Below are 27,725 nucleotides of genomic sequence, written 5' to 3' on the forward strand. Positions count from 1 at the left end.
TCTGGAGGTATTTAGAAGACCGGTAGGTGAAGTGCTTAGGGATACGGGTTAGCAGTGGACAGTTATGATTGAACTTCATCTCAAAGATCTTTTCCAACCACTCCATTCTATGATTCTCTTTATCTACCAACACACTGACAGAATGCCTGGAGGCAGACTTTGAGACAGTGTCTTTTCTTTGACAGCTGGAGGTGATTGATTATTGAAGTTTTCAGCTGTGAAGATTTTATTTCAGCAAGAAATTTTTTTTCTGGCCCAGAAAAAGTTAAGAACTGTTCTACTTATAAGGTAGATTTCCTCATCTTACTGTACCACTGCTTCCAAGTAGCCTTGGAGACATCATATGCCTATGCAATAACATTCTTTAACTTTTTTTCACTGTACAGTAGGGTCTTGAGGTAAAAGCATATCATGTTTTTCTGGAATTTAACAGCTCTTTATGCTAGAAGAGCATTATGCTGTTAGCATCAAATGTAAATTAAAGTCCTTACCTTGTAAAACTAAGAATTTGGGGTAATATTCTCAGGTGACAATGGTACATTGTTCATGAAATTGGTCAGGTTATTATGAAGTTGCTGTTGAAGACCCTTCCCTATCACTTTCTCAAATACATTTATCAGAGATGGACCCTTCTGGGTCACAGCATCTCACCATCATTACTTTCTAAAATTTAGGATGGTCCCCTCCTTGATTTGCCTGTGCAGCAGGTCCCTGTGCTGGCAGCTGCCTATAGGTGGGGCTGCCGTTCCACGCAGGCTGGGACACCAGCATCTGTGGTGCACATGTACAGATGTGCTGCAGATGCAGCCTGTGCTGAATAGCCAGCAAGTAATCATCTCCCTTAGCAACTTAGTCCATGCAAAGTGACCATAGTTTTAAAATATTTTGTTTTATTAAATGTTTAAAATAACATAAACATCATATTAACAGTTTTATGGCTGAGGTTGTCATAATTTGTAACTTTACTGTTTTATCTGATTTGAGAGCTCAGAAAGATTACACCTTAACATTAGAAACTTTGTAATTAAGATTTATAACAGTAAGTTGTTTCATAGCTAACAAGAATAGAAATAGCAGATAGAACCATATAAACTTTGGACAGTGGCAGAGTATGCATTTTACTATAAATTAGGGTCTGCCAAGATTATTTAAGAACAAGAAACGTTTTACAGGCAGTTTCATGTTAATCTGAACAAACCAACTCAATTCATAGTTGACTTTTAAGGAATAGAGAAAAGTGGGATAGCATATTTTAATTACTCCCCAAATTCCCGCACGCCCTCCCCCCACTTTTCTTTAATTCTCTTGTTTAAGCCTGTATCACTTTCATACCAATATTTAGCACCATGTAATCAGATATTTACCATTTAGCTTCTGGGGAATGTACATTATGTTATTTACTCTGCACTAGAATAAAGGGACCAATTGTATTAAAAGTTCATCCTTGCTTTCTGCAGTAGAACGTCAATGCTGGAAGAGCAACAGCATGCTTTCAACCATGAAGCGGCAGCTTATTTACAAATAAAAGGATGCCCCCCCCCTCTTTTCCCAGTTGCTTATTCATGATGAGGATTTGATTAATAGTACTACAAGTTAGGTTTCCTTTATACTGGAAACTAGGATAGGTTTTAATCACTTCATCTTAAACTGAATTGGAACAGTGCATACCAAACAACCACAGCCTGGCATGTAAATGTGAGTGCCACTATTTTTACTGTCTCCATATGTTGTATGATAAGACTGGTAATGAAAGATGTAACTATATACACAGGCATATATAATCAAGTTTTCTTAGAAAATGTAAAATAACAAATTTCTTGAGGAGATGGGTAATGTGCTGGCTACCTGTAATATACCAGCATGTCTGTTACACAACAACACGCACCAGAAAGAGTTATATTTTCATAACAAAGTTATTGGAATAGAGGATGGAGAGGGAAGAAATTTTGTTTTCTTTGTAACAAACATGCTGGAGATAAACAGGTTTTGTTGCCACTCAAAAGGCAGTTCAAACTCAAATGAACTTTAGGGATTTTTATTTTGTTGTTATTGCAAACCAATAAAAAAAGGAGATACTTCTTAATTGCAAGCTTATGCCCATTGCTCTTTGAAGTGAAATGATATTCAGTGTTTCATTGCTATCGCACAGCAGTTCATAGCTATAGCCTACAGACTAGTGTATATGCATAGTATTAACAACCAGTATATCGCGTTCAGCAAGGGTCCATGTATTTTCTGTAGCAGCGCTGCAGGCTTCTGACACTGTGAGTGGGTAGATACACTGGAATTTCCCAGGGTACAAAAAATTACAGAGGATAATCCCATTTTTCTGTCTTGTGGCAGATATTTTCTTTGTAGCTGTGCAGAATGCCTGCCAATATTATTCTCTATGCTGCCTCTTGGTCGCTGGGGAAGGACAGAGGAGCCTTTTAGTTCCTATGTTTTATTACAAGAACCCGAACTGACATAAACAAAATGGAGATGGAGCTCTTCCCCTGCTTCTTGGGAGGCAGAGTTCTCTGAGTTTGGCAGCTCATACTTCTTTAATTCCCAGTCTCCCTTTGCTGGATGCTCTGTGCCTAGAAATGCTTCTTGCAGCCTATGCGCAGAAGCTACAGGAATGTTGCTCCTCCTTCTCTCTCCTCCCCATAGCACTGACCATGCTACCTCTGTAGGAAAAAAAAGAAACCCACTTCGAGTCCTGCTTCAGCATTAAAAACTCCATGAGTAATATCCACTCCCAAGTTGTCTCTGTTCATTTGTGTACAGTTGCTGCAGGACCTCCAATTTAACTTAATAACAACTGCATTTGGCTTTTCTTTTGTCAAAAGCTTGTGAGTATACATGAAAGAGCAGGAGATAGAATAGGGAAGAAAAGAAGTGGCTGTCACTCGGTGGTTTCTTTTCTTTTAGATATTTTCCCCAAGGCTTGGGTTTCTTCAGAGCAAAATACAAATACACTGAGGAGCACACAGTAAAACATCAATGCTAAGTCACTGAATTAGGTGAGAACAAGTTCTTATGCCAGGTCCATCTCTCCATGATGACAGTCACAGCTGACACCCAAAGGCCATTGCCACATGTCAGTTGTGGTTGTTCTTAATTATTTCTGTGGTTCAGATGACCACCTGAAAACATCTCAAGCCACAAGAGAATGGATTAAAGATTCGTGTTTCACTGCATGTTATGTCTGTGTTAAGAAAAGCTAACAGATTGATTCCACCCCCAGTAAGGCCAGAACTCTGGAGCCAGCTGCTGGCAATGCTCTATGGGCTACAAAAGGTCTCCAGAAGAGCATATACCCTCTCCAACAGCTATGTTCCTCAAACATCCCAAGCACCTCCTGCTGTTTTTCAGCAAAGTGATGGCTTTAAAACATGACACCACCATTGTTCTGTGTGAAACCTGATGCATGTGCAGAAAACTGATCACCACTCACAGTAAGCAAAGATACATCTCAGACTTGTTGGGACAATGGAGCCTGTGCAAGTAACTCTGAATGCCCACAGACATATGTGAGGAATGCATGGCATGACTAGCATTGAGGAAGGGAAGGCAGGACACTCTACTCACAGTTGGGCTGATCTACATCAGTCAGCTGTTGTAAATGTAACAAGTCTGCAGTATTTAACTTTTCTGTGAGACGAGTTTTTCTCTATCATGTGCACAGCATAAGAATTCTGATCCCCTTTGCTGTTGCTTCTCTTTGTACATAAGGCAGCCACTTAAAAAGACTTCTAGGATAGCAGTTAAAATTCTTACCTACTTTTATAAATAAAGTTTGTTTCAAAATAATCTGCAGTTTTGTTTTGTTTTTCAGCCTTTCATATGAGAAGACTGGAAGCTGGCTGATGACCTGATTAATTACTTGAGGGAATGCAGTCTTTCTAGTGGAATCCCTACAGCAGCCTGCCTTGCTCCACCATGGTAGCCACAGTCTCTGCCTAGCCAAGTATAATGCAGCTGACCTTCACCATATATGCTGCTACAGAAACACCATACATGAAATATCTGGTCTGCAGTGCCCGAACCTATAGCCCCTACTTTCTAAGGTGGGGACACCTTGCTAACGTGCAACGTACAGCACACACTGACAGCTTTCTGGAGTCGGAAAACATAGCTGACAGCCAGCATGGTTTCATTTTGGAAGTATGCTTTCAAGGCAGGAGCTTAAAAAACTTGCACCTTTGCAAACTGGGTACTTGACCTAGTTGAGCACAGATCAAAAGTAATGTGGGACAGATAGAGGGGCCGTCTCTAAGGAATGCCAGAGCCTTACCATTCTGGGCACCGTGGTTTGGGTCAAGTTCTGCTGCAGGCATCTTTTGGCAACTGATTGAAACCAAACCTCTGGGGCACAGGGAGGGAGATAATTCATTGCACCTTTAGAAAGACTTTTGAAATAGCTTGGAGGCCTAACATATAAATGTATTGTCATCTTAAATTGCTTTTGCCTTCACTGCCAAAAAAACAAGTATAATTTTTGAAGAATGCCAGCTTTGTAAATACTCGGCTATTCACAGCTCTCAAAAGAGCAACTGTGTCAGTTTCTGTGATGTAGCATCACTTATTCAGACAGCTAGCATGACATGGGACTATTGAAACTGATGTTGCATTGTTTCAAAAACTAGCTGCTTCGAAGTCTGATAAAATGCTTATTCAGTGTGATCTGAATAAAAAAATATTCCAACATTAGATTTGACTCAAAATCTGATAGCACGATAAATTTGTTGCTGTTGCACTAAGGCCACTGTTGCACCAACTACTTTGAAAAAAGCTCTCTCTTTCTTTCTGTCCCTACAGAAATTCATACTTCATTAGATGCAACAAGTGCATTAGATGCAACAGCAATGAGTGTTAGGAAGATCCTCGCGTTCCTTTCTAAACTGCACTGTAGGACAAAATGTGTTACCTTCACAGTGCATGATTGTTTTAACAAAGAAGTCAATGAAACCTTTCCTATTCTCAACAAAAACAATTTTCAGGAGTGGCAGCAGAACTTGCCTGATGGCATTTCCTCCATACATGTCTTTACACTTTGCCAGTGGAAGTGATCAACTGCAAAGTGAATTAGCTGTAATGAAAGCATGAAGGACAGTATCAGGCTACTTTTGACCTACAGGGAGATAAGCTTTTTGTAGACAAATCCAAGGGGGGAAAAAAGACCTATTCTTCAAAAGTAACAAAAAGAATTTCTGAATGCTTCTTCAGTCTTTTAAGAAGTCTTCTCTTCATTCTCAGAGTAAATATAGCATTTTTCAAGCCAAAAAAAAATGTTCCAAGCAAATGTGATAACTGCAAGAACAGTGTGTTTTAATAGACTGAACCTTAACCACAGAGAGGAAAAAATACCTCTCCATAAGAAAGCAGCTTGTGTGTGAGCAGAGTTGACACAGGTACATGAATTTTATGCATGTCTTCAGCTATGGCTTGAAAGTATCAGTCCTCAGTAGCAATACAGGACAAGATCTGAAAAGTGTTCTGTGTATTCACTGGCCTAGTGTAACTGATTCCCCCCGTCCCCTAAGTTCTGAAAAACTGAAAATGTGAAATCAGTTTGTTACAGTAAGGTACCATTTCACTGAAGGAGAATGAAGAAATAACCTCTCTAGGAAGACCTCTTACAGTTCATTTCCTTGGCTGGGTCTTCTCTAATGGCATCCTTTTCTTCCAAAGGAGTATCCTTTAAATTTGCCTCTTATGAGAAACAAAATAGGATTAATATAGCCTAGGTAGTACATGGGAGGACAATGACTTTGGTTAATCTTTACTCTTGCACATCAGACTCTGGATGAATGGTTCCAGCTTGACCTGTTCCTAAATTTTCATTTATGGCTTTAAAAATTCGCCTGGTCCTATGGAAGAAAGACCACCATGTATTAAAGCATTAGTTAAAATCAAAAAGGTGAACATATAACAGTTCGCAATAAATGCAGGCTGCTGTTGGAGGGAGTGGATTTTTCTGCTACTTTCAGACCTCGATGCCCATAGTTGCTGATTAGAGGAGAGGGAGATCCCTTCTGGAAGAGGCTGGTTGCTGATGGACGGCTTCAGTGCCTGAGGGTGCTGGATGCCCTGAAGTAGGAAAGGAACTTGTAGCAGAGGCTCACCACAAAGTACCAGATGTTTCGAGCCATCTGTGACCTTGCAATGAAAATGCGCCAGATGATCACAAGGAGGGTGGTGTTGAATGCATATCGGATGTTCCTCAGCCTGAGAAAGAGAAAGAGGCATCAAATTGAGAAAAACAACAAAAAGCTTAGCAGCTTGCTTCATTTACTACAGGTAATTTTGTAAGGAATCTTGCTTAGAAGTGAGCTTTTTGCCATTCCTATTTTGGTGAAGACACTATGCCTAAAATGTCCCTACCATCTCGCCAAGGGCTGTGTGGAAGTTTCATTACAGTGAACAGTTAATGGGATAGGTGTATTGCCAGCGTCTCTTGTTCCATGTACTCTCATTTCAGACCAGAATAGACACTGAAGACATACTAAGAGTAGTTTTCTTAATGATAGTCTAGGTCCAAATATTTTCTGCTTTGATTTGGTGTATTGGCTACTTTTTACTTAGTGGGACTGGTGACAGTCCGGAAGACCTTTGCAGGAGCTGATGAATAAAGTTCTCCTTTTTCGGCTGAAACGATGCCCTTAATGTTAGGAAATCATTCAATAATCATAAATGGTAGAGGTTTTCAGTACTACAGCACTGAGTTGTTTGTTTTTTCTTTTTTTTAAAGATTCTACATTTAAATGGGATTATTGGGTCTGGAAGATGCTAATTATCTTGTCCTTTTTCTGTCAATTAAAAACTTAGGCAGTTCTCCAATTCTCACTTTCCCAGGGTTTGAGTAAGGAAAAAACCATCATTATGTACATAATGTGCCTAAGACAAATTTAATTTTTCTGAGTGTTCTTTTTTTTTGTAAACTTTATCACTGCATTATACGCCACAGTGCCTATCTGGGCTCTGAGGTAGTCACTGGCCTGTTACAGAGGTTCTCATAAAACCTTTAAAAATGAGCCATGAACAAACAACTTGTTAAGTTTTCCTTGCTATGACAACAGGCTATTTTATGATTCTAAGATTTACAGTGCGCAAGAAGGGTTCTTCCTAAAGGAAACAACCAGTTTTTTACTTCAAGAGAGCTACTCTTTCTCCTTTTGCCTGCACTTCTCGGTAAAAGGGTTGGAGAAGACAGGAAGAGCACAATCTTTAACTGAATAGGAGAAGGACAATCTCAAATAGCTCATTTGGACTCTTTCAAACTGTCAGCAGGGATTGAATGCACAAGGTCTGCACTGATTTAGCAGGAATTTTGCCCATTTCCCCCAGGGAATTAGAAGCTTCAACTATAAAATGAAACTTACAATCATACAAATGCTTAAAGTTTTTATACAGTGTCTTTGAATTGCTAAAAACTTCTAGGAGCTTCACAAAATCTAAATCTGACCCTTATATTTTTATTGTAATTCTGAATGATGAGGATGTTATGCTTTGTTACCTGGTCGTCTTCTGGGAAGGCACTATATCTAGCCCTTGACTCTTAGTGCCATTAGAAGCCCTCTTTCTCTGACAGGATGGAAAAATGAAATACTGACAACCCTCTGCCTAAGAAATAAGCTAGGCTAGGTTTCTCTCCATATTATTCAACAATAATTATTGCGAAGTAAATAGAATAATTTTCCTCAAAAGCCATTCAAGATAGCCAGGAGCTCTTGTCCCTGTCACTGGGTATGACTTACTTTCTTAAGTGCTGCTTGGCAGCTGGAATGCCAGCCATGTCCTCATTTAGCAAGTACTTCTTAGCACCTAGGCAGTAGCTTTCAATGTATTCTGACCAGTGCAGCTGACGAACATCGAAGTTGTATAACTGGAATTTAAAGACAAAGAGCAGAATTAAATGACAGACTTTGAAATAAGTTCACTTTAAGCACCAAGTCTTTGTTGACCTCCATTCCTGAAAAGGCCCTCTCTGTTCAGATCTTAAAGCCACCAAGTTTCCAAGAAGACATGAACACCATAGTTCCCAGGTCTCAATTACTAACTTACAGGGTTGGGAGTTCAGGCAAAGACGCAGAAATTTGGTGCTAGCTGGCAGGAAGAAAAAAAAAGATAGATTTGTCTTTCAGGTGACCAATGGTGCATAAATATGTGTACCCACACATACACATAAATATATTATATACACACGCACACAAAGAAGAAAAATGGTATTCCACTTAAGTAAACAGATTAATCTGAAAATTTCCATGCAGTTTTTAATATGTTATTAGAATTATGTGTAAATAAATTAACTGGACATTGAAACAACACGTGCTTCTGCATCAGTATTAACTCTGTTGTGCTGCATTCCCTCTCAGCACCTAGACTGACAGCAATCCAAGAAATGGGTTACTGGGGTTTTTTTTGGCATTCAAAAAAACTCATTATAGAGCTAATTAACCCAGTTAATTTGAAATGCTTATACTGGAATAACTGTCAGTGAGCTCGCAGGCAATTGTCTGTCTATTAAAACAAAGAAAGGATTTGTAAAGAGAAAGAGGTTTTGTTGTAGAGAATTTTTTTTTAAAATGAATGAGTGAAGTGAATCACATTTCTTATTTACAGGGTCTTACAATGGAAGATACTCAGAAAAATACCTTCCTTTCACACCCACGCCAATCCAGGGGGTTGGCTTTGGTACAAAAGCTTTGGTATCAGACCTGGAATAACTTGAGCAGAGAGGAGTTAGCTAACTACCCCAAATACAGGGGGTTAGCTACTGTGCAGATCCCGTCTGTCTGTTAGATATGGATGCAGATCTGTGCCACCCACAACTATTTAGCTTGAATACTGCTTATAATGCAGCAATGGAAACTTCAGATGTGGTGCACCTCACAAAGTTCTCTTAAGCAGCTTGGTAAGACTAAGCTTGCACTGAATTCTTCAACTCTCCTCTTTTTTTTTTTATCTTCCTCATAACTAGCTCCTATTATACCATTCAGGTTCCCTCTATATCTACTATAGACACAGTAGTGCCACTGCCCTTAGAAGTTAGAATCTGCCACATGGACTCTCTCTGCAGACTAGGGAAGGAGACTGCTGGGAGTCTGAAAGAATTTAATGATGTGAGTGAGAATGGTTTGATGTGAATTCCTATGTATTATATCTCTTTGCAAAGAGACACTGACCGAAGGTGCATTAAAGCTTATCACAGATTTACTCCTTGTATTCCTTCAGTCTTTCAGTTACAATGCCATTCTTAAGGAGCAGTATTATCAAATCTATAAAGACTACAACAGAGCTTGGCATCTGCAAAGTATTGCTCTCAGGGGACATAAACAGGAATATTTTCATATTACCTAAGTAACTTTCCCTGTGCAGTGCCCATTAAAACTGATGTGGATGAACATCTCAAAAGCTTTCAAACGATTCCCATCTAGATTACCCACCAAAAGCTGCAGACTGCCAGAAGAGATAAGGGAGAAACCGATGTTTTAAAGGAGCTTCCTTGTTTTCCAAAAGTGAGACACTTAAGAAAATTAGGATAAGAAACACTGGGAATGCTAAACAGTTTTTCAGTAATTAATTACAATGAAAATCCCCATAACACATATTGCATTACCATTGATACTGTCTTTCTGGGGCCTCTGTACAGCACACTAGTTAACATGGTCATTTCAGCCCATGAAAGGAGATGTCTGAAATTCTCAGGGCCCGGAGCTGTGATGCAAAAACTAGAACTGGCCTTTTCTTCTTCAAAAGACAAATATCACATGTCCATGAAGAAAAGAAATGTCCTTAGCTTTCCTGTCCACTGGGTATTCCAGTCTATGTAGCCATCCACATGGGATGTAGTAAAGTGGCCCCTGTTACATATAATACCTCCAACTTCTTCAACTCAAAGTGCTGAGTATAGCTGCGTCACTGAGGCTATAGATTTATGATTCCTCTGTACAGTCCAATTTGTCTGTGGAAACAAATCTAGATTGTTTATTGGCCAAAGAAACCTGAAAGCAGTCATGTTAATGGGAAAGACTCCAGTGACGGATGTGTCTCAGAAGAAAAAGCAACATTCTCTTATAATAAACAGAACGTTCCTCACAAGTTATTTAATAAAACAAGGAGGAAGTAAAGCCAATTGAAGTCATCTAGGCAGATGCCCACTGAAAACTCAACAATACACCAAAAATAATTGCTGTAAACGAACAGAACTGGAGACTACCTTTCCATATTCGGGACATACCTACCTTTTTGTCCTCTGTGCTAAGCTGACTCAATAACATATTCATATTATCTGAAGACCAGTCCCAGGACTGGGTGGAGAAATACTGCAGAAGCATCATAGATTTGTGCAGTCGATTGATAATCTTCATCATTCTGAAACAGAGAAGGGGCGTCAGAGGTGGATTATGACCTTATGCAAATGCTGGTGGTTTGCTCTGTAGGTGTTTTCACCAATCCAGATGAATAGGTATCACAATTTCTGATGAGCATTGCACTGATGCTCACCAGGCTGAGAACTTGCTCAGGAAGTCCAGCTGCTCCAGCTGTCTTAAGCCTACAGCTACCCAGCTGTTATTGTTGATTGGACCAAAATGCAAAAATGTATTTCCCAGGGCAGGACTGATACTTACTGGTCAGAAATAAACTAGGGCTGGAAGCCATATCTACATCATGTACCATGTGTGAGGTGAAAAGGCTGTCCAAACTAGTATGTATGCAACAGCTTTCAAAACCACAAAGGTATATTGCTTGCCTCCCAAGGTAGATAATTATCTTTGTACTGTCCAAATTCTCTTCTATTTTTGAGCCTGTGTTGGCTCCCAAAGTAAGGCTCTGACTTTTGGAGTTAGCTCCAGTGCAGAGGTGACTGCATCTGCAGCACGGACAAGCTCTGAAGTCAATTATTTAACTTCAGTTTTCAGCTAACAGCATGATTTTCATGACTCTGGGCTTCTTGGACTCTCTCTAAAATAAAAGAAAAATACGTCTTGCTTTTCTTAAAGGCCACTTCTCTCCCTGTATAAGAAAATGGAAGTTTGGAGGATTATTTTGTGTCCTTTCTTATACAGGAAGTGTCTGATACCACACACTTCTGGTGGATGACATTGAAAATCATCCAGTCCATATGCTTTTTGTTGTCTGTGCCTGTATGTATAATTCTCTGAATGTCTTCCTGGAGCATGAGTTCCTGGCAAAGATAAAAGCTGCTGCAGGGGCACTGCTGCTAAACAGGGACTTTGGAAATGTCAGTTCAGGTCTCTTACGTCTTGGCCTTTTTTATTATTAATTTGTTATATAAAAGGGGATGACAGTAATGCTGCGCTACCCCAGAGGATTATTTTACAGTTGTCACAATGGTCATCAGTACAAAAGGCCTCTGGGAGGCAGCTGTTTTAAAGTGTGATGTACAGTGCTCAGTCAATTTTGAGAGAACACCATGTTCTCTCATACTGGATGAAGGCAAGATAAAGCATTAAAAGGTTGATTTCTGTGGAAAACAGCGCTGTTTTCATGAGAAATCTGGAGCTGCCCAGAGGGTAACACAGTCACTGTGACAAATAAAAGGCGGCAGTCTGGGGAAGAATGGTGCCAGGCTGGCCTCTCTCCGTGCAGATGTGACTGCCACAACAATAAGCACTAAGCACAGCAGAAAAAGACACAATGAGTACATTAATTCAGAGAAGAACTGTGCAGCTTACCCAAAGAGAATTGAAAGAACACTAAAATCTTACATAGGTCCTCATAATTGTAATTAAACTGGCTTTCATTTTAGAAGCAAAGCACGCCATCAGAGTAAGCAAACCTTCACACATAGATTGAACGTTTATCTACACTGCTTTAAAATTACTTTAGATTAATCTTCCTGATTTTGCCTGTGTAGGCAAGTACAAACTTTATGAATATTTTATATTTCTTTCAGGAACTTGGCAAACGAAGTATATGGCTAGACTGCAGAGATCTGAAACTAGCCCCTCAAACTAGCTCCCCGAAAGCCACCAAAATCTTCAAAGTGCTTAGGGCTAATGGAATCCATCAGAAAAAAATAAGTGAATCAACTGTGTGTTCCTACTTGTGTTTTGAAAATGGGCCCCCCTCATGGCCTCCTGTCAATGTGGGCAGAATAAGCTCTGACTGTATATCTACCAAAAGCAACATATCTGAGTGGCTAAAGTAAGGATCAAAAGAGAAATAAAGCATCTAAAGAGGCACATATGAAAACTATGTTTCATATTAATGGATTGAGCTAAAATCTTCTGACCACATTCAAGTTATTCACTAATTTGGATGGAGGTAGGGTCCATTGAAAAACATCAACCAAGTAGAAACATGCTTTTCTGCAGCCTCTGAGATGCTATGGCAAAGATGTCTTATAGAAAATCTCATTCTCCACTGTGCAAGGACTGAGAGGAAAAAATCAAGTATTAGCTATCATCAACAGCCTTATGAGTTACACTTCAGAAATGCATCTTGCCTTCTATAAAGCTGTTTACATCAATAATTTCTTTATTTGCTGCCATACTGAGCCTTGCATGAGCAGATTCTCAGGTGTGACAGATTTCCCCAAGAGACTGCTAGTGACATAAACTGCATTATTCTCTAAGTCATGGATGGACGTACCGCAATAACAGTAAGCCATTTAGGGCAGTTTTGCTACACATCTGGCAATTTATGTGGAATGAGCTAACACCTGAAGTAAGCTTCTCAGGAAAGGCAGTATATAAAAGTCTAAAGTTGAAGGAGATGACTTATACCTACCTTATGGTAGATGGGGTACTGCGTGTGGCAGCTACAGAAGGAACTACAACTGAGTTGCCCCTAGTGCTCTGCAATTCAAATTAGTGCAGGACATAGGCAGGTCTTGAATAAATAGTAGTCTTGTGAAATCATAAGCAGCTCCCAGATGACCTATTCCATATGATAACCCATGACTTTATGATGAATTGAGTGTAGATACAGTACAGAACAGAAGCCCGAGTCTTGGTCCTACCAAGGAAGCTTCTCCTTTCTGCTTGCAAATATGGCATAGAGTCAGGGAGACAATTCATGAAAATGCTGTGAAGATGGCTTGATCAGTGGGAAGACAGTTAATCCTAGGTGCTCTTTTTGAAGCAGAGGGAAAATTTAAAGGGAAATATTAAAGTAGGTTCAGTTACACATTCAACTTTTTCATTTGAATGTGGTTTACTGCCCTTAAGAGTGTAAAGCCCTGATATTTAGGCAGCTGTAAAAGAAAGGAAAGAATGAGCTGTTACTGTGCTTTTGACCACATTGCAGGAATACCTGCATGAGCCTAAGTAGCATGCAAAGAAAAGAGAATTATATTTTAAAAGGGAAAAAAAGGACTTGGTGAACTCACAAGTTCATTGCTGTGCTGTGTTAGTTCATGTCAGAAATCTGAAAGTTCAGATTGGCTACCTATGTCAATCAACTTTATGAAAAAAAAAGTCTATCAAGTGTAATGGCAATGCCAAGATCTTGCTGCTGTCTGTTTCAACAGAGTTTGTAAATTCCAGCCTATTCTTGCCAGATAGTCAGTTTGCCTCTGCTTATAGGGTAGTTGTTGCTTCCCACATAACTGGAAGTCTTATTATGGATCAATTTCCCTCTGTAGCAGGATGTCTGAGAAAAATCAGAGCAATCCATCAGCTAAGGATCTCCCTGCAAACACCTGAAGTGAGATTTCTAACAAGGAGAGGAGCACAGAGCAGCTGACATGGTAAAGGAGGTCTTGGCTTGGTTATAGTATTTACACCAGGAATTATGCCTGTGTTCCTCCAAGCCATGACACTTCCAAGGCTCAACTATCAATTGCAACGGTAAACTGTTTCATAAATACAATTCAGTATTTATTCATACTCAGAAATGGTCTAAATTTTAGGGTTCTGAGCCAGTGCTGGCAACTGCCTGTTATACATCTGATTTATTGCACAAAAATACTAGAATGTTCTAAACTTCACCAGTCTCCAGTCTTGCACAAGCTTGAGTCTTTACTCATGACAGATAGAGGCAATAACAACAGTTATTATGGTGGAAATCTTCCTATACAGAGCACAATATAACTAGCAGTCCTCTCCTGCTGCCTTGAGAACCTCTGAAGTTTGCAAAGCTGAGTTTAAAATATGTGCTGTCTCGCAGGTACTGGAAAGGGTCGCAACCCTAGGCTACGCTTAGCTATGGCCATGCAGTTGCTTTTCTTTTTGAGCAGAGGGACCTGGACAGGCTGGATCGATGGGCCAAGGCCAACTGAATGCAAATCAACTAGGCCAAGTGCCAGGTTTTGCACTTCGGTCATAACAACCCCATGCAACACTACAGGCCTGGGGAAGCACAGCTGGAAAGTTGCCTGGTGGAAAAGGACCTAGGGGTGCTGGTTGACAGCTGACAGAACATGAGCTAGAAGTGTGCCCAGGTGGCCAAGAGGGCCAATGGCTTCTTTGCCTGTATCAGAAATAGTGTCGCCAGCAGGAGCAGGAAAGTGATTGTGCCCCTATATTTGGTGCTGGTGAAGCTGCACCTTGAATAATGTGTTCAGTTTTGGGCCTCTAAATAAAAGAAAGATAGCGAACTGCTGGAGCATGTCCAGAAGAGGGCAACGAAGCTGGTGAGGGGTCTGAAGCACAAGTCTTATGAGGAGCAGCTGAGAGACCTGGGATAGTTTAGCCTGGAAAAGAGGAGACTCACTGCTCTCTACTACTACCTATAAAAGGAGGTTGTAGCGAGGTAGGTGTTGGTCTCGTCCCCAAGTAATAGGTGGTAGGACAAGAGTCGCACCAGTGGAGGTTTAGATTGGATATCAGGAAAAATTTCTTTACTGAAAGAGTGGTGAAGCATTGGAACAGACTGCCCAGGGAAGTGGTGGAGTCGCCATCCCTGGAAGTATTCAACAAACACGTAGACGTGGTGCTCCATTTTTCACTTTAAAAAAAACAAATTTGAGAGTTTTGACATAGATCTGTGCTTATATTATAGTTTGCTCTATAACTAGTAACTAGTGTTACAAATAGAAAATGCAGTAGGCATGTTGGTATTGTGTTGATGGTTGGACTTGATGATCACAGAGGTCTTTTCCTTAACAATTCTACGATTCTGTGATAATCTCCACAAGACTCTTCAAGACGTTTTTAGAGATCTGCTTTCCATAACAGCAGCAGGCATCTGGAAGGCTGAAGACATGCAGTTTCTTACCTTGGCTTTCTCCCTGTAAGCCTCATGTACAGGTCATAGAGTAAGGCCGGTGCCTTGTGATTAACAGTTATCCAGTACTGGTTTATCAAGTAGTTAGATGTCATGTGAGCTTTGGGTGTTCGGAAGGCCTGCTCCAGTGGGTTCCTTTTGAATGTGGACATGGCATACTGCTCTGTAAGGGAAGAAGAATTTTACTGTAAAATTAAGAACTTAATTTCAGTTGAGTTGGGCACAACCATACCAACATGCTCCAGCAAAGCTCAGGTTACGGTGCTTGACATGTGTAAACTACAGTTCTGCAAACTACGTCTCTGGGGGTTGGACGAGATCATCTCATGGTCCCTTCCATCATTTAAATTGGTGACTCCATCTGTTGCTTATTTGAAACACAATCTAACTCTAGACATAATAGCAGCAGACAAACTTCTTATCGAAACACCAAAATGTAATAGAGGAAAAGCAGGCAGTTGTAGCCTGAAACGCTTCAAATCAAGGAACTGCTGTTCCGCCATCACCTACAGTAGATGTAAAAGAACTCATGTCAACATATCTTCAGATTACTGAAAGCAAACTTTGATTTGCTAGCATAAAACTAAAATAACCTTTCTAATTTCTAATCAAAAATTTCAAGAGGGCTTGATGTCAGTACTAGTCTGAGTCAGAAACAAGTTGCTTACACACATAGGGTGCTGCTACTAGAAAGTCTTCATTACATCCTTTGAAACCACATATGACCTACAACACCAAATACCTCAGCTTGTTTTCAGAGTAGCTCTGGATGCACTAAAGCAGTAAACTGTCCTGCATTCTTAACTTGAAAACTAATGATAGGCATTCCCTCTATATGTCAAGGCACAATATATGTTGGGCCTGATTTTGAGCCCTTGCAAGGGCACACTTGCACAGAAGCAGGATCTAGATGTGCATATCTGGGGCATTTGCCTATTGCAAAGGCTTAACAGAACTGCAGTTGTTGAATAAAAGACTGTCATCCTAGGGACTGATAAACAGATGGTGCTCCTATTCCTGATCACCAGTGAGCTCAAAGAAGAATATGTGGGCTTTTTTTACTTCTAAAAAAATGAATTTGAGAGTTATGATATCAATCTGTGCTCATATTATAGTTTACTCTCTAAGCTTGGGTTACAAATAGAAAATCAGATGAAAATTTGCAAGTCACAAGAAACATCCAGATCATCCTTAGACAAGCAGATTCCAATCATAACATTCAGACAGGCCTCTCATGTATCTGCAGTCAGCTCATTACTACACTTCAAGTAGTCATTTTTGCCGTATTTGTTCTAACAGCAACTACGGAAGACTTGTTAGCCACTTAGCTGCTAAGATGAGACAACAAAGACTTTTAAAACAGTACAATTTATTTCTAGTGCAAGTTCGTTGTCAATTTTTGTGTCCCATACACTGCAATGGCTGAAGATCAGTTCTCCTGAAACTCATCTTGCATGTGAATAGCTAGAACTGACTGCCATCCCTTCTGTTTCATGTAGCCACACTACAATGATGTGGCTAACTTGTGGTCACCTCGCGGGCTGTGGTATGGAAATCTTATCCTTTGCAGCATGTTCTCTGGAAATGGAAAGCTTTCCTATGCAGTTGTGCCTGGCAGGGAGGGCTTGCTAGATGTATCAAATCTTACTGAAGACTTGGAAAGGTGTTTACTTCTGGCAGGGGAATCGCGATAAACAATTTGGGATGGGCTACTGGGAAGGAAGTCACTGTCCTGGCCCAGCTCTTGGCAGCATTTGTGTCTCTTTAAGCACTGTGTGAGGAGCTTTTTGCCTCTGCTAGCATGGTCACTTACTACAATTATACTTTGACAAAGCCCTAGCTGGCTTAAATGTAAAGAGATCTGCTTCCAGTTTGTGAGAGCTGTATAGCTATACCCATTAAAGTAGCTCATAGATGAGGAGAGCAATCCCATAAACTGGTTATCCCCTTAAGGAAGTTTTTCCAAGAGGCACTCTAAATCCCAGTTTATTTACAAACTCTACTCTGCTTATCCATATTTAAGTTGATTTAGTTTCATTTGGTCACTTAATTTCCTAATGAAAACCTATTGGTTAACTGGGAACCACTGATATTTTGGAATTGTGATACTCTTGATATTGTCTGCAGCATTCATTTATATCTCTGCTTATTCAAATCTTAATGTTAATATACTGCCGATCCAGTCTTCAACTGTAAACTGGTGGAGAAGGTTTCCTTTTGGAAATGCAATAAAGATGTAATTGCCTTTCTCCCTTTGGAAACACAATAAAGATGTAATTGCCTTTCTCTCTTTGTATTTTTGGCATCTTTGGGCAGGACAGCATTAAAGACCTAATCAATAAGTGGAAAATGCAGCTTTTGTCATATCAGACCACTGGCCATACATCAAAATCACACCAATCAGCAACATCCTCATCATCTTGGTTACTTAAGGCTTGAAGTGGAAAATACAGCTGTAGTATGAAGCCCTACCTCCTGCCTCAGACTGTGACAAACCACAACGTTAGGTCTCTCAGTAAAAATATGCCAGGAAATTGGTGTGATTTTCTTATTGTTCAGCCAATTGCTGAAATCTCTTTCCTACCAGATCACTCTTCCTACTAGAACACTTGATTAAATCTAGTGGTAGGCCATTAGTACGCTTTTCAGACAAACCCTGTTCTATAAAAGCAATTATGGTCTGATTCTCTGCATAAGTAATACAAAGCAAAGGCTGAGAGGTGAAATACCAAAGCAGTGTTTTGCCAGCATCCTGTATTTAAAGCACAAATATATGAATTAACGTATAACAGAAAGCAAATCAGGTCCCACATATCTCTCCGTGAATGTACTAAATGTACGCAGTACTCCTGCTTGGCTTCAGCACGAATTTTCCACTGTATGGGTGTCAGGATTTGCCTCCTTGCCTTGGAAGCACATTCACTTGAAGAGACGTCAGCCACAAAAAGAATATGAATTCTTCTAGTGACAAAATTAATGATCAAAAGGTGAACTTTTCCTGAAACACACCTATCATTTCAAGGTTTGCCTTCTCTTATTAGTCTGCACTAATTATTTTAGTTTAAAATTTTTTTCACAGAAAGAGGAAGAAAGGCTCCTCTAATTCCTTAATATATTGGTTTTCTGTGTTGTGAAAGTTAGTACTTCCATTATAAGAACACAAAATTTACTGTCAAGGTTCTCCAAGTGATATCAAATCACAGAATAATCCAACCCAGCAACCTCAGCAATCAGAAAAGGAAGATGTCCTGTTACAGCTATGCTGAGTGTCTTCTCATAAAATTAAAAGCCTGGTTTTCTGTTCCTTTTTCTATCACTTTAATACCTCAGTGTAGCAAAGCATGTACTTTGCTGAGTTGTTATGTGATCATGCTTACAATGAAAACTGAATAGATCCTTTCCTGAGCTGAATGTTCAGCTTTTGCTCACAGAACCCTCACCAACTGCCACTGGGCCTTCCACATGCAGTTTGAATGGTGGATGCTGAATGCCACCTAAATATAGGAAACCACCTTTTCAAAGCCTGGCTAAGGAATGCCATTAAGGATGGACATGTTCTAGGTTTAAATTAGACCTTACCCATTTCTCCCCAGAAGAAAGGGTTGATTCCACCTGTTGTGCAGTTGTACACCAACAAGTTTTTTGGTCTGAAAAAGAGAAAGAAGTATTATTTTAAGGTGTGAAGGAAAGCGTCTGAAGATTTATTATTTGAGCATGAAATCTAACAGCTCAAGAAAAAGTAGCATCATCTCATTAAAAAATGTATAAGAGGTCATTTTTCATAAATATGAAAATATAGTACAGAACAAGAAGTTTTAATAAGATTCATTCAGATTCTGGAAAGCATAGGAAGTTAATAAAGACAGATGTTTAAGAAAAATCATCCATATATCATGTAACTAAAATAATAATAAGCAATAAGGAAAACATGGATATTGACAAATATCTGATTTTTTTTAATAGTTAATAGTTTCTTTCAGCATACATGCCCAAGCCAATCTCAGAGAAATACTGTGTATTCTGCAACCATTTACTTAATGCATAAGATTTCTATTACTTTTAAACTCCATTTGTCGGGGTGGTTATTACAAATCAATCCATTTCAACAAAACTCTCATTTTAGTACCAAATAAAGCTTGGTTGTTATTTGCACATGAAACTAACATAGATCACACTGGTTCTGTTTCTTACTTCGATACAATTCAAGAATTAGTCAAACAGCACAAAGGGTGCAAGTGATGCCATCAATACAGCATTTTTCTTAATCTGCCTTAGCAGCTGGAACTGTCTGCCAAAATGCTAAAGGAGCTGAAACCTGGCCCTAAACAGGGGATAGCAGCTTGGCTGGAAGATACAACATTTCAGTGTTTCTAGGGTGTTCAAAGTCTTTCTCCACCGCAGCAGGCTGCCTATGAGGAGCTTTTGTTTTCAAAACTCCTGTGACTGAAGAGACCAGGAGACAGAACTTCTAAATCTGGGATAGGATATCTCACTCAGTAATACCTGAAAACAGTGTTTGGATACTGCACGGTTTAAATGGTGCTTTTTTTAAAAAACAAAAAATGCTTTGAAATCATGGCATTTGACTGTATATTATCATAATTACTAGCAGACTTCTAGGGATGGTTAGGGCTAATAAGAAATATATCAAGCTTAGAATCCATGATCTCATCTAACTCTTAATTACTGAGTACAAGCCTGACAGAGTGTTAAACACAAAAATGTGCAGTGGTGTTTAATGCAGGAAAACTGTGCATTAGAGAAATCAATACGGCAACTTGCTAAGGACTAAATATGTGCCCATACAGAAAACTCAGCTAGTGCTGAGCCACACACACAGAGCCTGTTGCGAAGTGCACTGAAGTGAAAGCACAGGCTTCTACATACTCCAGTGAGTCAGGCCGATTAAACACCAGCTTCTAGTGAAGCACCATCCCCTGTTGATTTTTTTCTGTTCTCAAGCTGAATGGTGACCTTGATAGAGTGTAGAGCTTTGTAGAGCTTCTACACCATGTCACGAAGATTGCAATTATCTGTTAAGTTTTAGGATATAACTTCCCACAGTAATGTCACCTGCCCTGAAGAATACTGACTTTCTAATTAGACGATCTGGGAAAAAAAAATTAAACCATACGCATGATTCTTCAAGAGAGCACCTGAACCTGAAACTCTCTCAGAGAAATTAAATTTACAGAAGGCTCAGCCTCTTGAGTTTTTGTTTTAAGATTGCTAACTTTGGGGTCATGCTTAGCTACACAAAGCTTTAAATCAAGTTCCACATTTGCTTCTTTAGCTTAGTAATTATTTGTGAGGGAACCAGATTAAACGTATGTATCTTTTGCCCATGAAAAGTTAGAAAAACTGGCACTTCTCCTACCACAGCAAGAGCCAGGAAGTCTATCTGCATGCTGATATTCTGCTCATCAGCACACATTCATTTCCTTTTCCAGCTTTACATACAGACTGTAGTCCTCTTCATCTAGAGGCTCTCATGGCTGCGCGTGTAAGGGGACGTTGTTCTTATTTTCCCCACACTGTGCTGCTTTGTCTGTTGCTGATGGAAAGTCATAAAACTATAAGAAAAATAAAACCGAAGAGCTGGTGATCTGCATTTTAAAATCCTTTTAGGATTCCTGTGTTTAGGTTACTCTAAGCAGCTCTTCTCTACCCTCAGCTCAGAGGGTTTACTCTGTCTTTCAAAATAAAATAGTTCTGCCATTTATCTGCCTGGTATTGATTTCTCAGAGTTGCATAGACCTCTAGAATAGTTCATGCAGTTTACTCTGTAGCACTTCCTAATATTAAAGGTCAGAGACAGAGGTTCACAGGAAAATATCTTAAAACCTTAATGTCATTTATACATACCCTTCTTAACAAAGGGATGGAGATTTTTTAGATCATCTCCAGTATTGTATGAGCCCATATAGTATTTATATTGTGCAGTGTTTTCCCAGGAAAACATGCAGAGAATTTTCACCAAGAAAACTCCAGAAGTCACTTGAAAGTGACTCAGTGTAGCTGCCTGAGAAAGGAGACCCAAAAACCAGCAGCTGGGAAACTTCAGTAAAGCTCTTGGACTTCAGAGAGTGAGACCTGTCAGGTGAGCTTACATATACTGAGGAACAGGTCCCACACACAGGTCCCTTAGAGATTTCCTAACTCTATAGCCTGCATTTCTTCCTTCTGATAAACTCTTAGTCCTTGTTGACCTGGGGAAGAAAATATGAATGAGACAATGAATCAATGAGACTCTTGTACAGGTTTTCAATTAGCTTCTAGTTCTCTTTAAAGTCCTGGTGCAGGCAGTAAATGCCCAAATTCAGCAGAAAGAGGGCTGCCTTCCCACCTGTGCACAGCAGTGTACCACCCAGCCACAAGGGTGAGGTTGATGGCAACATCTACTGGAACCATATCTGCTACTGCTTCATTGTTAGCGATGACGGTCCGCAGAATCCCTTTGCCTGCCTGTGGGACAAAGGAAAACAGACAGTGACAGTAAGACCACGGTAAAATTTCATCAGCTTGGAGAAAGGACAGACCACCACTTACTGCAGAAGATTATTTGGCTTCTGTGAAAACAAACATAGCCCTCACATGGATCTCACTAGTTTGCATTTTCAGATGAAGTCTAAAACACGATGATGTGTGTGCTCCTTATAACGAGAAAAGCTGTGAATCTTAGTTAACTCAATACAAAATACTGTAAGAAAGAAATATATTAGAATATCTATTTTAGAATATATAGAAATACATTAGAAGTTACTGCAGAAAAATTCTCAGTGATACCTTAAGTTTTATTTTTTAAATGACACAAAGAAACAGAAGTGAGAGTGTCCCTCAAAAAACAACAGGCACTTTGGAAACAACAACAGGCTTTTTGAAAGTTTTACTCTCTTTCCTTTGGAACTATTCTCAACCTCCTCTCTTCCAAAGCTATGTCAAGACATGGCCCCTGCCCTGAAGAGTTAAATTTGAAACCAGATTCAGGATGTCAGTAAGTGAGTACACCAAGTACAGACAGCCAAAGGAAAAAGGCAGGCAAGAAAAGTAAGATTTTTATTTTGCTTTGTTTGGAAGTATCTTGCTTTGTTTTTTTTTCAGGGGGGTAGGCTTCCCAATATATATACACACACATGCACACATACACAGTTAACCTGAATGCTTATCAAAAGTTACCAGTTGGAGGTTCCACAGAAGAGAGATTGCTGGGAGAGGCTTATGCGGTCAGATGGCAAAAACATGGGTGACTTAATCAGACAGGACAATTCAGCGATATAGAAGTGGGGAGGTGAAATGGGGCAAAGGAACTTAACTTCATGTGTCAGATATGATGGCTGGATAGAGCAAACAAAAAAGAAATTCTCAATGGCAGAGTCAGGGTTGTAATCAAGTTATCTAGCACATGGAAAATAAAATGCAATGAATTTGAGTCTGATGTAGAAGCTGGGGACCCAGTGAAAAAGCTGGGAGGATGAAAGTGCTAGTAAAGCAAACAAGTAAAAAAGCTGCTTATAATTTAGAGCCATGTAAAACCAGAAGGAAGAAAGGAATGAAGGGGCAAAGGAATATGCTCTACAAAAAGTCATGGCAAAGGAAATGTTATAGCATTTTTTTTTCCTTTTCTTCCAACGTGAGAGTCCTGTGAAAAAGCTCTTCAGCTGTGAAAGATGAAGTTTTACTACAGCAGCTAGACAGGAAGTACCTAGTTGTGCAAAAGCTCTTGCCTGAAATCTGGGGAGAAGAAAGATGGGATCAAAAAACCATTTAAGACTTGATACTAACTTCCAAAGCACATGTCATTGTCTACTGGTCATTGGTGGATTTTAAGGGCACCCCCTGTTTACCTGGGTTATTTTGCTCTTTCTCTCTCCCTCCTTTCTCCTTCTATAATCAGATGATTTTGCTACATTTCACACCTTACAAGTAAGGGAATACCACTTATGACTCTAGTTTTCATGATATAAGGCTCCTGAGCAGTTACATCTCATTCTTGCTGCAGGTGGCAAATGGATTATAGATGGAGAGACTTAAATACAAGTAAATGTGTAAGTTTCCCCACGTCTCCATCTTCTTCAAACCAGTTAACTTTTGCTGCCCTAAGCTGAACCTCAGCTGAACCACATTTTTGTTTAGACATTAAAACCTTAACTTGTAACATCTCTATGGTTTTATTTTACTTCTTAATCAACGGGGAGAAAAAAGCAAAAATAACCAAAGCAGCAAATCAAGCTCAGCTATGAATTTTCCACTGCTGTGAATACACGCACACCAGAGATCATTGTGTGACCAACTCTCATGTTTTCACAGGTACACTACAGACCTTGAGGTCTTCAATATTTTGATGGATGTGCTGCAAATCTGCCTGTATTCAGAGTAGCATGTGATGGTCATATACACAAGTGAATTAAACATTTCATTTATTGTGTATTTTATAAAGATTTCAGGTTTAAGTGTTTCAAGTTACTTTTTACACTGGAAATGGTTTGGTACTTCTTTATGAAATATGGCTCAATTTCTGTTCATAGTTGCTGATTTTTTCCTCTTTGGTGAAATAGAAGGTACCGTAGCTGAAGCTCCTGAAATAATTTCCTGGTCTAAGTCTGATGTTTCTGGACAGCCTCCTAGCTGAAGTGCTTTGGAGCCAGACCCTGTCCAGAACATGAATTAAAGCATGGTTCTGCCCTACAGCTTCACTGCTGTGCAAGGAAGATGGTCTTTACATGTAATAGGAAACAGTGAGAAAATATGCCTCAATTACAGTCCAGCAGAAATATAATTGCTTTTCAGTCAACAAAGCTTCTCCACACAGCAGTTGGAGCAATTGTATGTGAAAGAAGCATAATAAGACTATCTAGAATTACTTGAACTCCCATATTTCATTAATATGTAAAATATATGTATTTGTTAAATGGGACTCAAGTATTGAGGAAAAAAAAACCCCAAACAAACTACTTGGCAAGGTTCGGAGTTCAGATTCTGCCCAGAGGATCCCAAAGATCACCTGAACCAAATCTGAATCTGTGCGGTGTTCTCCTTATAGGATGAGCTTGGGTTAGAAGTGGTCAATTAATATTTTAGTATGGGGAGGGACTTCAAAAAAATACACAATTTTCCTTCGCTTTTTCAATCCTTAATTAAGGCTAATAAAGCTACTTCACTAGTAAACACATTTTGAAATACAGTTGGCCAAGACAGTTGGTTGTAACCACACAACTTCCAGGTAATCAAGCTAACATGTAAATCACATGCTCAAGGGTTAATTTTCAAACTACCAAACAGGATTTACCAGTTCACTATATCCGAGCACATTAATTCAAAACATGTTTATTTATTTTCCCCCTCAGAGGACCAAAAGTCTCTTGGTCTCCCAAGAGAGAGATACCTTTCACTTCCAAATAACTAGTAACACTCCAACCAAGCTGACCGGGCACGAAGACTTGTGGTAAATAGAGTTAAGACCAGTTGGAGGTTGATCACAAAGGGTGTCCCCAGGGCTCAGTGTTGGGTCCAGTTCTGTTCTATATGTTTATCAATGATCTGGATGAGGGGATTGAATGTACCCTTAGTAAGTTTGTGGATGACACTAAGCTGGGCTGAAGTGTCAATTTTCTTGAACGTTGGGAGGCTCTTAAAAGGCATCTGAACAGGCTGGATCGATGGGCTGAGACCAACGGGATGAAGTTCAACAAGGCCAAGTACCAGGTCCGGCACTTGGGACACAACAACCCTGTGTGGCGCTACAGGCTTGGGGAAGAGTGGCTGGAAAGCTGCCTGGCAGAGAAGGACCTGGGGGTATACCTGAATACAAGCCAGCAGTGTGCCCAGGTGGCCACAAAGGCCAATGGCATCTTGGCCTGTATCAGAAACAGCACGGCCAGCAGGACCAGGGAAGTTATTCTGCTCTGGTACTTGGCACTGGTAAGGCTGCATCATGAATAACGTGTTCAGTTTTGGGCCCCTCACTACAAGAAGGACATTGAGGTGCAGAAGCATGTCTAAAGAGCAATCAAGCTGGTGAAGGGGCTGAAGAACAAGCCTTATGAGAAGCAGCTGAGAGATCTGGGTTTGTTTAGCCTGGAGTAAAGGCAGATGAGGGGAGACATTTTCACTGTCTACAACAACCTAAAAGGAGGCTGTAGTGAGGAGGGTGTTGGTCTCTTCAACCAAGTAACAGGTGACAGGACGAGAGGAAATGGCCTCAAGCTGCACCAGGGGAGGTTCAGGCTACACATCAGCAAAAATTTCTTCACTGAAAGAGTTATCAGGCACTGGAACAGGCTGCCCAGGGTGGTGGTTGAGTCACCATCCCTGGAGATATTTAAAAGACAGGTAGATGAGTTCCTCAGGGATATGGTTTAGTGGTGGACAGTTATGGGTAGATTTGATGATCTCAAAAGTCTTTTCCAACCAAGCAATTCTATGATTGTATAAGTTCAGTAGCAACTGAAGATGGTACAAGACAAATACTATCTGTGATGTGAATGTTGGCAATCCTCTCTCACTTCTCCACATCATGGAGTCTCTGCTCCTGACTGATGCCAGCCAATGCTGCTGCCTATGGGGAGCGATTAGACATGGACAAAAACCTCTGCTCTACACCCTGCACCTACTGGCATTGATTTTTGTCTTTTTCTTAGTTAAGTCTTGATATAGCTCCATATCAAATTGTCATATTTCATAACTGAAGAGCTCAATGCAGATGACACAAATTTCATTGTCTCTTTACTTCCTACACTGAAGAGCCTCAGAGCTTCAATCCTGGACTAAAAAATAACATCTCTATTTCAAAACTTGTTCAGTACAAGCCAAACTTTTTTACAAAAGAGAAGGGTTACTGCAGTGACCCTAGAACCTCAACATTTTTACTTTCCAAAGAGTTAATTTGGAGCTAAAGATACAGGCTGGTATCTGGGTGTGAAATGTGGCCAAAGTGAACACACTGTTATGTGTGCTATTGCATTCAGTAAGGCTAGAAATTTTTGCTTTGAAGAAAGAAAATTCCAGTTACTTGTATGAGTGGCAAAGGATAAGCATATGAAATACATGCAAGCTCCAGTGTAATATCCTAAAGTGGACACTATTAAAAAAAAGACTGATATATGTGTAACATTTCTGAACACTTATCCATGAGGTGTTTTTTACTTGTTGACAGATTAAAAGAAAAAATGGAGGGAAAAGGTGCTTTTTAAATTTTTTAAATTGCTTTTTTAATTTTAAATTACATTTGATTGGCATGTTTTTATATGTCTGAAAGCATTTAAGTGTTTCATAATATACTGGCATATGATACATGTGTGACAGCAACTTGTATTTTGTTATTTAGGTGATTTGCTTGTGGGGAATAAAGAGCAACCCAATGGAAATCTTTTGTATTGCATCTTTCTTGTCACGTAGCTGTGGACAAAGTTTTGCAACAGATATTTTAAATGCTCGAAGTAAACATAAAGAAACAAAAAATCATGAATATCATTACAAAACACAGAACCTATCACATGGAAGTGTAAGGAGTGGATCTGCAGAACTAAGGAACTGCAAAACCTTTCTTTTGTCATTATAAGAACAAAATGTCATAAGAAAACACAGAAAATTCCACAAGATGCTATGAGTAGAGCAGAGAGAGGCAGTACAAGCTTTATGAGTAGTCAGCAATGAGTAAAAGGCCGATAAATTATTGTTTTAAAGAAAGTGTGATATGAATAGGAACTAATAGCACTTTGTGAACAAAAATAATGTATTTGGAGGCTTTTGGATGTCTACGAAATGGGTAACTGGGGTTTCAGATAAAAGCATTAGCTGGGACATACCCAGTAATTTCACTAGTCCTGTGGATTCCAGAAATAGCTCTTAACACTCTCTATTTATGCTCTACTTCAGGTACAAATGAGATTTTTTTAACAAGATGATATTTGGATTTTGGTCTCCTCTCCTATGATTGTAGACTACTAATCCTCTTATACACTGCATCAGGCTGATTACAATACATTTTTTAGAATGTAATCAAGTTGGACAAATCATACATGAACAAAAATATCTGTCCACAGCTATACAGCATTGTGCATTGACAAATAGACCTAAGGCAGTGATTTTACTACAAAATAAAAATATATGCCAGGAGAAATGGTATGACCTTTACTGTTTTCATATGTTAAATTGTAATGATTGTTTTCATATTACATTGAATATTTTATCAAGTTAGTAATTATATTTCTTATGGGTTTGTTCCTCACCGTTTTGCACAGCAGTTATTTACATCAGTGTTAAGCAAGAGTATAGTGGATTATCCACATGACTAGCAGAATCAGAATTCATAGTTGCACACGTTATTTAGATGTATTCTGCATATGGAGAATTTCTGTACAAAACAATGGCAAATGAGACACAGAATTATTGTTATTTCAGAACGGTCACAAACTACAGTAGTGGACTTAGAAACAATAAATACGAAGGTAAATGAAAGTGTAAGTAATGCTGCCTTGTAGCAGTAATCCAGCCTGTAAAATTAAGTTCTGTTATAAGATTCAAATTTCGACATCTGTGAATTACCT

General features: G+C 39.5%; 1 protein-coding gene across 4 annotated transcripts in view; it reads right to left on the reverse strand.

Annotated features, from left to right (window-relative positions):
- Nucleotides 1–870: 870 nt before the first annotated feature.
- Nucleotides 871–27,725, reverse strand: part of FAR2 (fatty acyl-CoA reductase 2) — a 150,000-nt gene continuing 123,145 nt past the window's right edge. For all 4 annotated transcript variants that reach the window (XM_069864254.1, XM_069864239.1, XM_069864248.1 and 1 more), the window contains exons 7-12: nucleotides 21,527–21,645; nucleotides 18,760–18,827; nucleotides 15,172–15,343; nucleotides 10,230–10,359; nucleotides 7,743–7,870; nucleotides 871–6,213 (exon numbers count right to left, since the gene is read on the reverse strand). In XM_069864254.1, the coding sequence (XP_069720355.1) occupies nucleotides 6,051–6,213; nucleotides 7,743–7,870; nucleotides 10,230–10,359; nucleotides 15,172–15,343; nucleotides 18,760–18,827; nucleotides 21,527–21,645 (780 nt within the window). In that variant the 3' untranslated portion in view covers nucleotides 871–6,050. The remainder of the gene's footprint in view (nucleotides 6,214–7,742; nucleotides 7,871–10,229; nucleotides 10,360–15,171; nucleotides 15,344–18,759; nucleotides 18,828–21,526; nucleotides 21,646–27,725) is intronic.

This window comes from Phaenicophaeus curvirostris, chromosome 1, assembly GCF_032191515.1.
Source record: "Phaenicophaeus curvirostris isolate KB17595 chromosome 1, BPBGC_Pcur_1.0, whole genome shotgun sequence".
Lineage (NCBI taxonomy): Eukaryota > Metazoa > Chordata > Aves > Cuculiformes > Cuculidae > Phaenicophaeus > Phaenicophaeus curvirostris.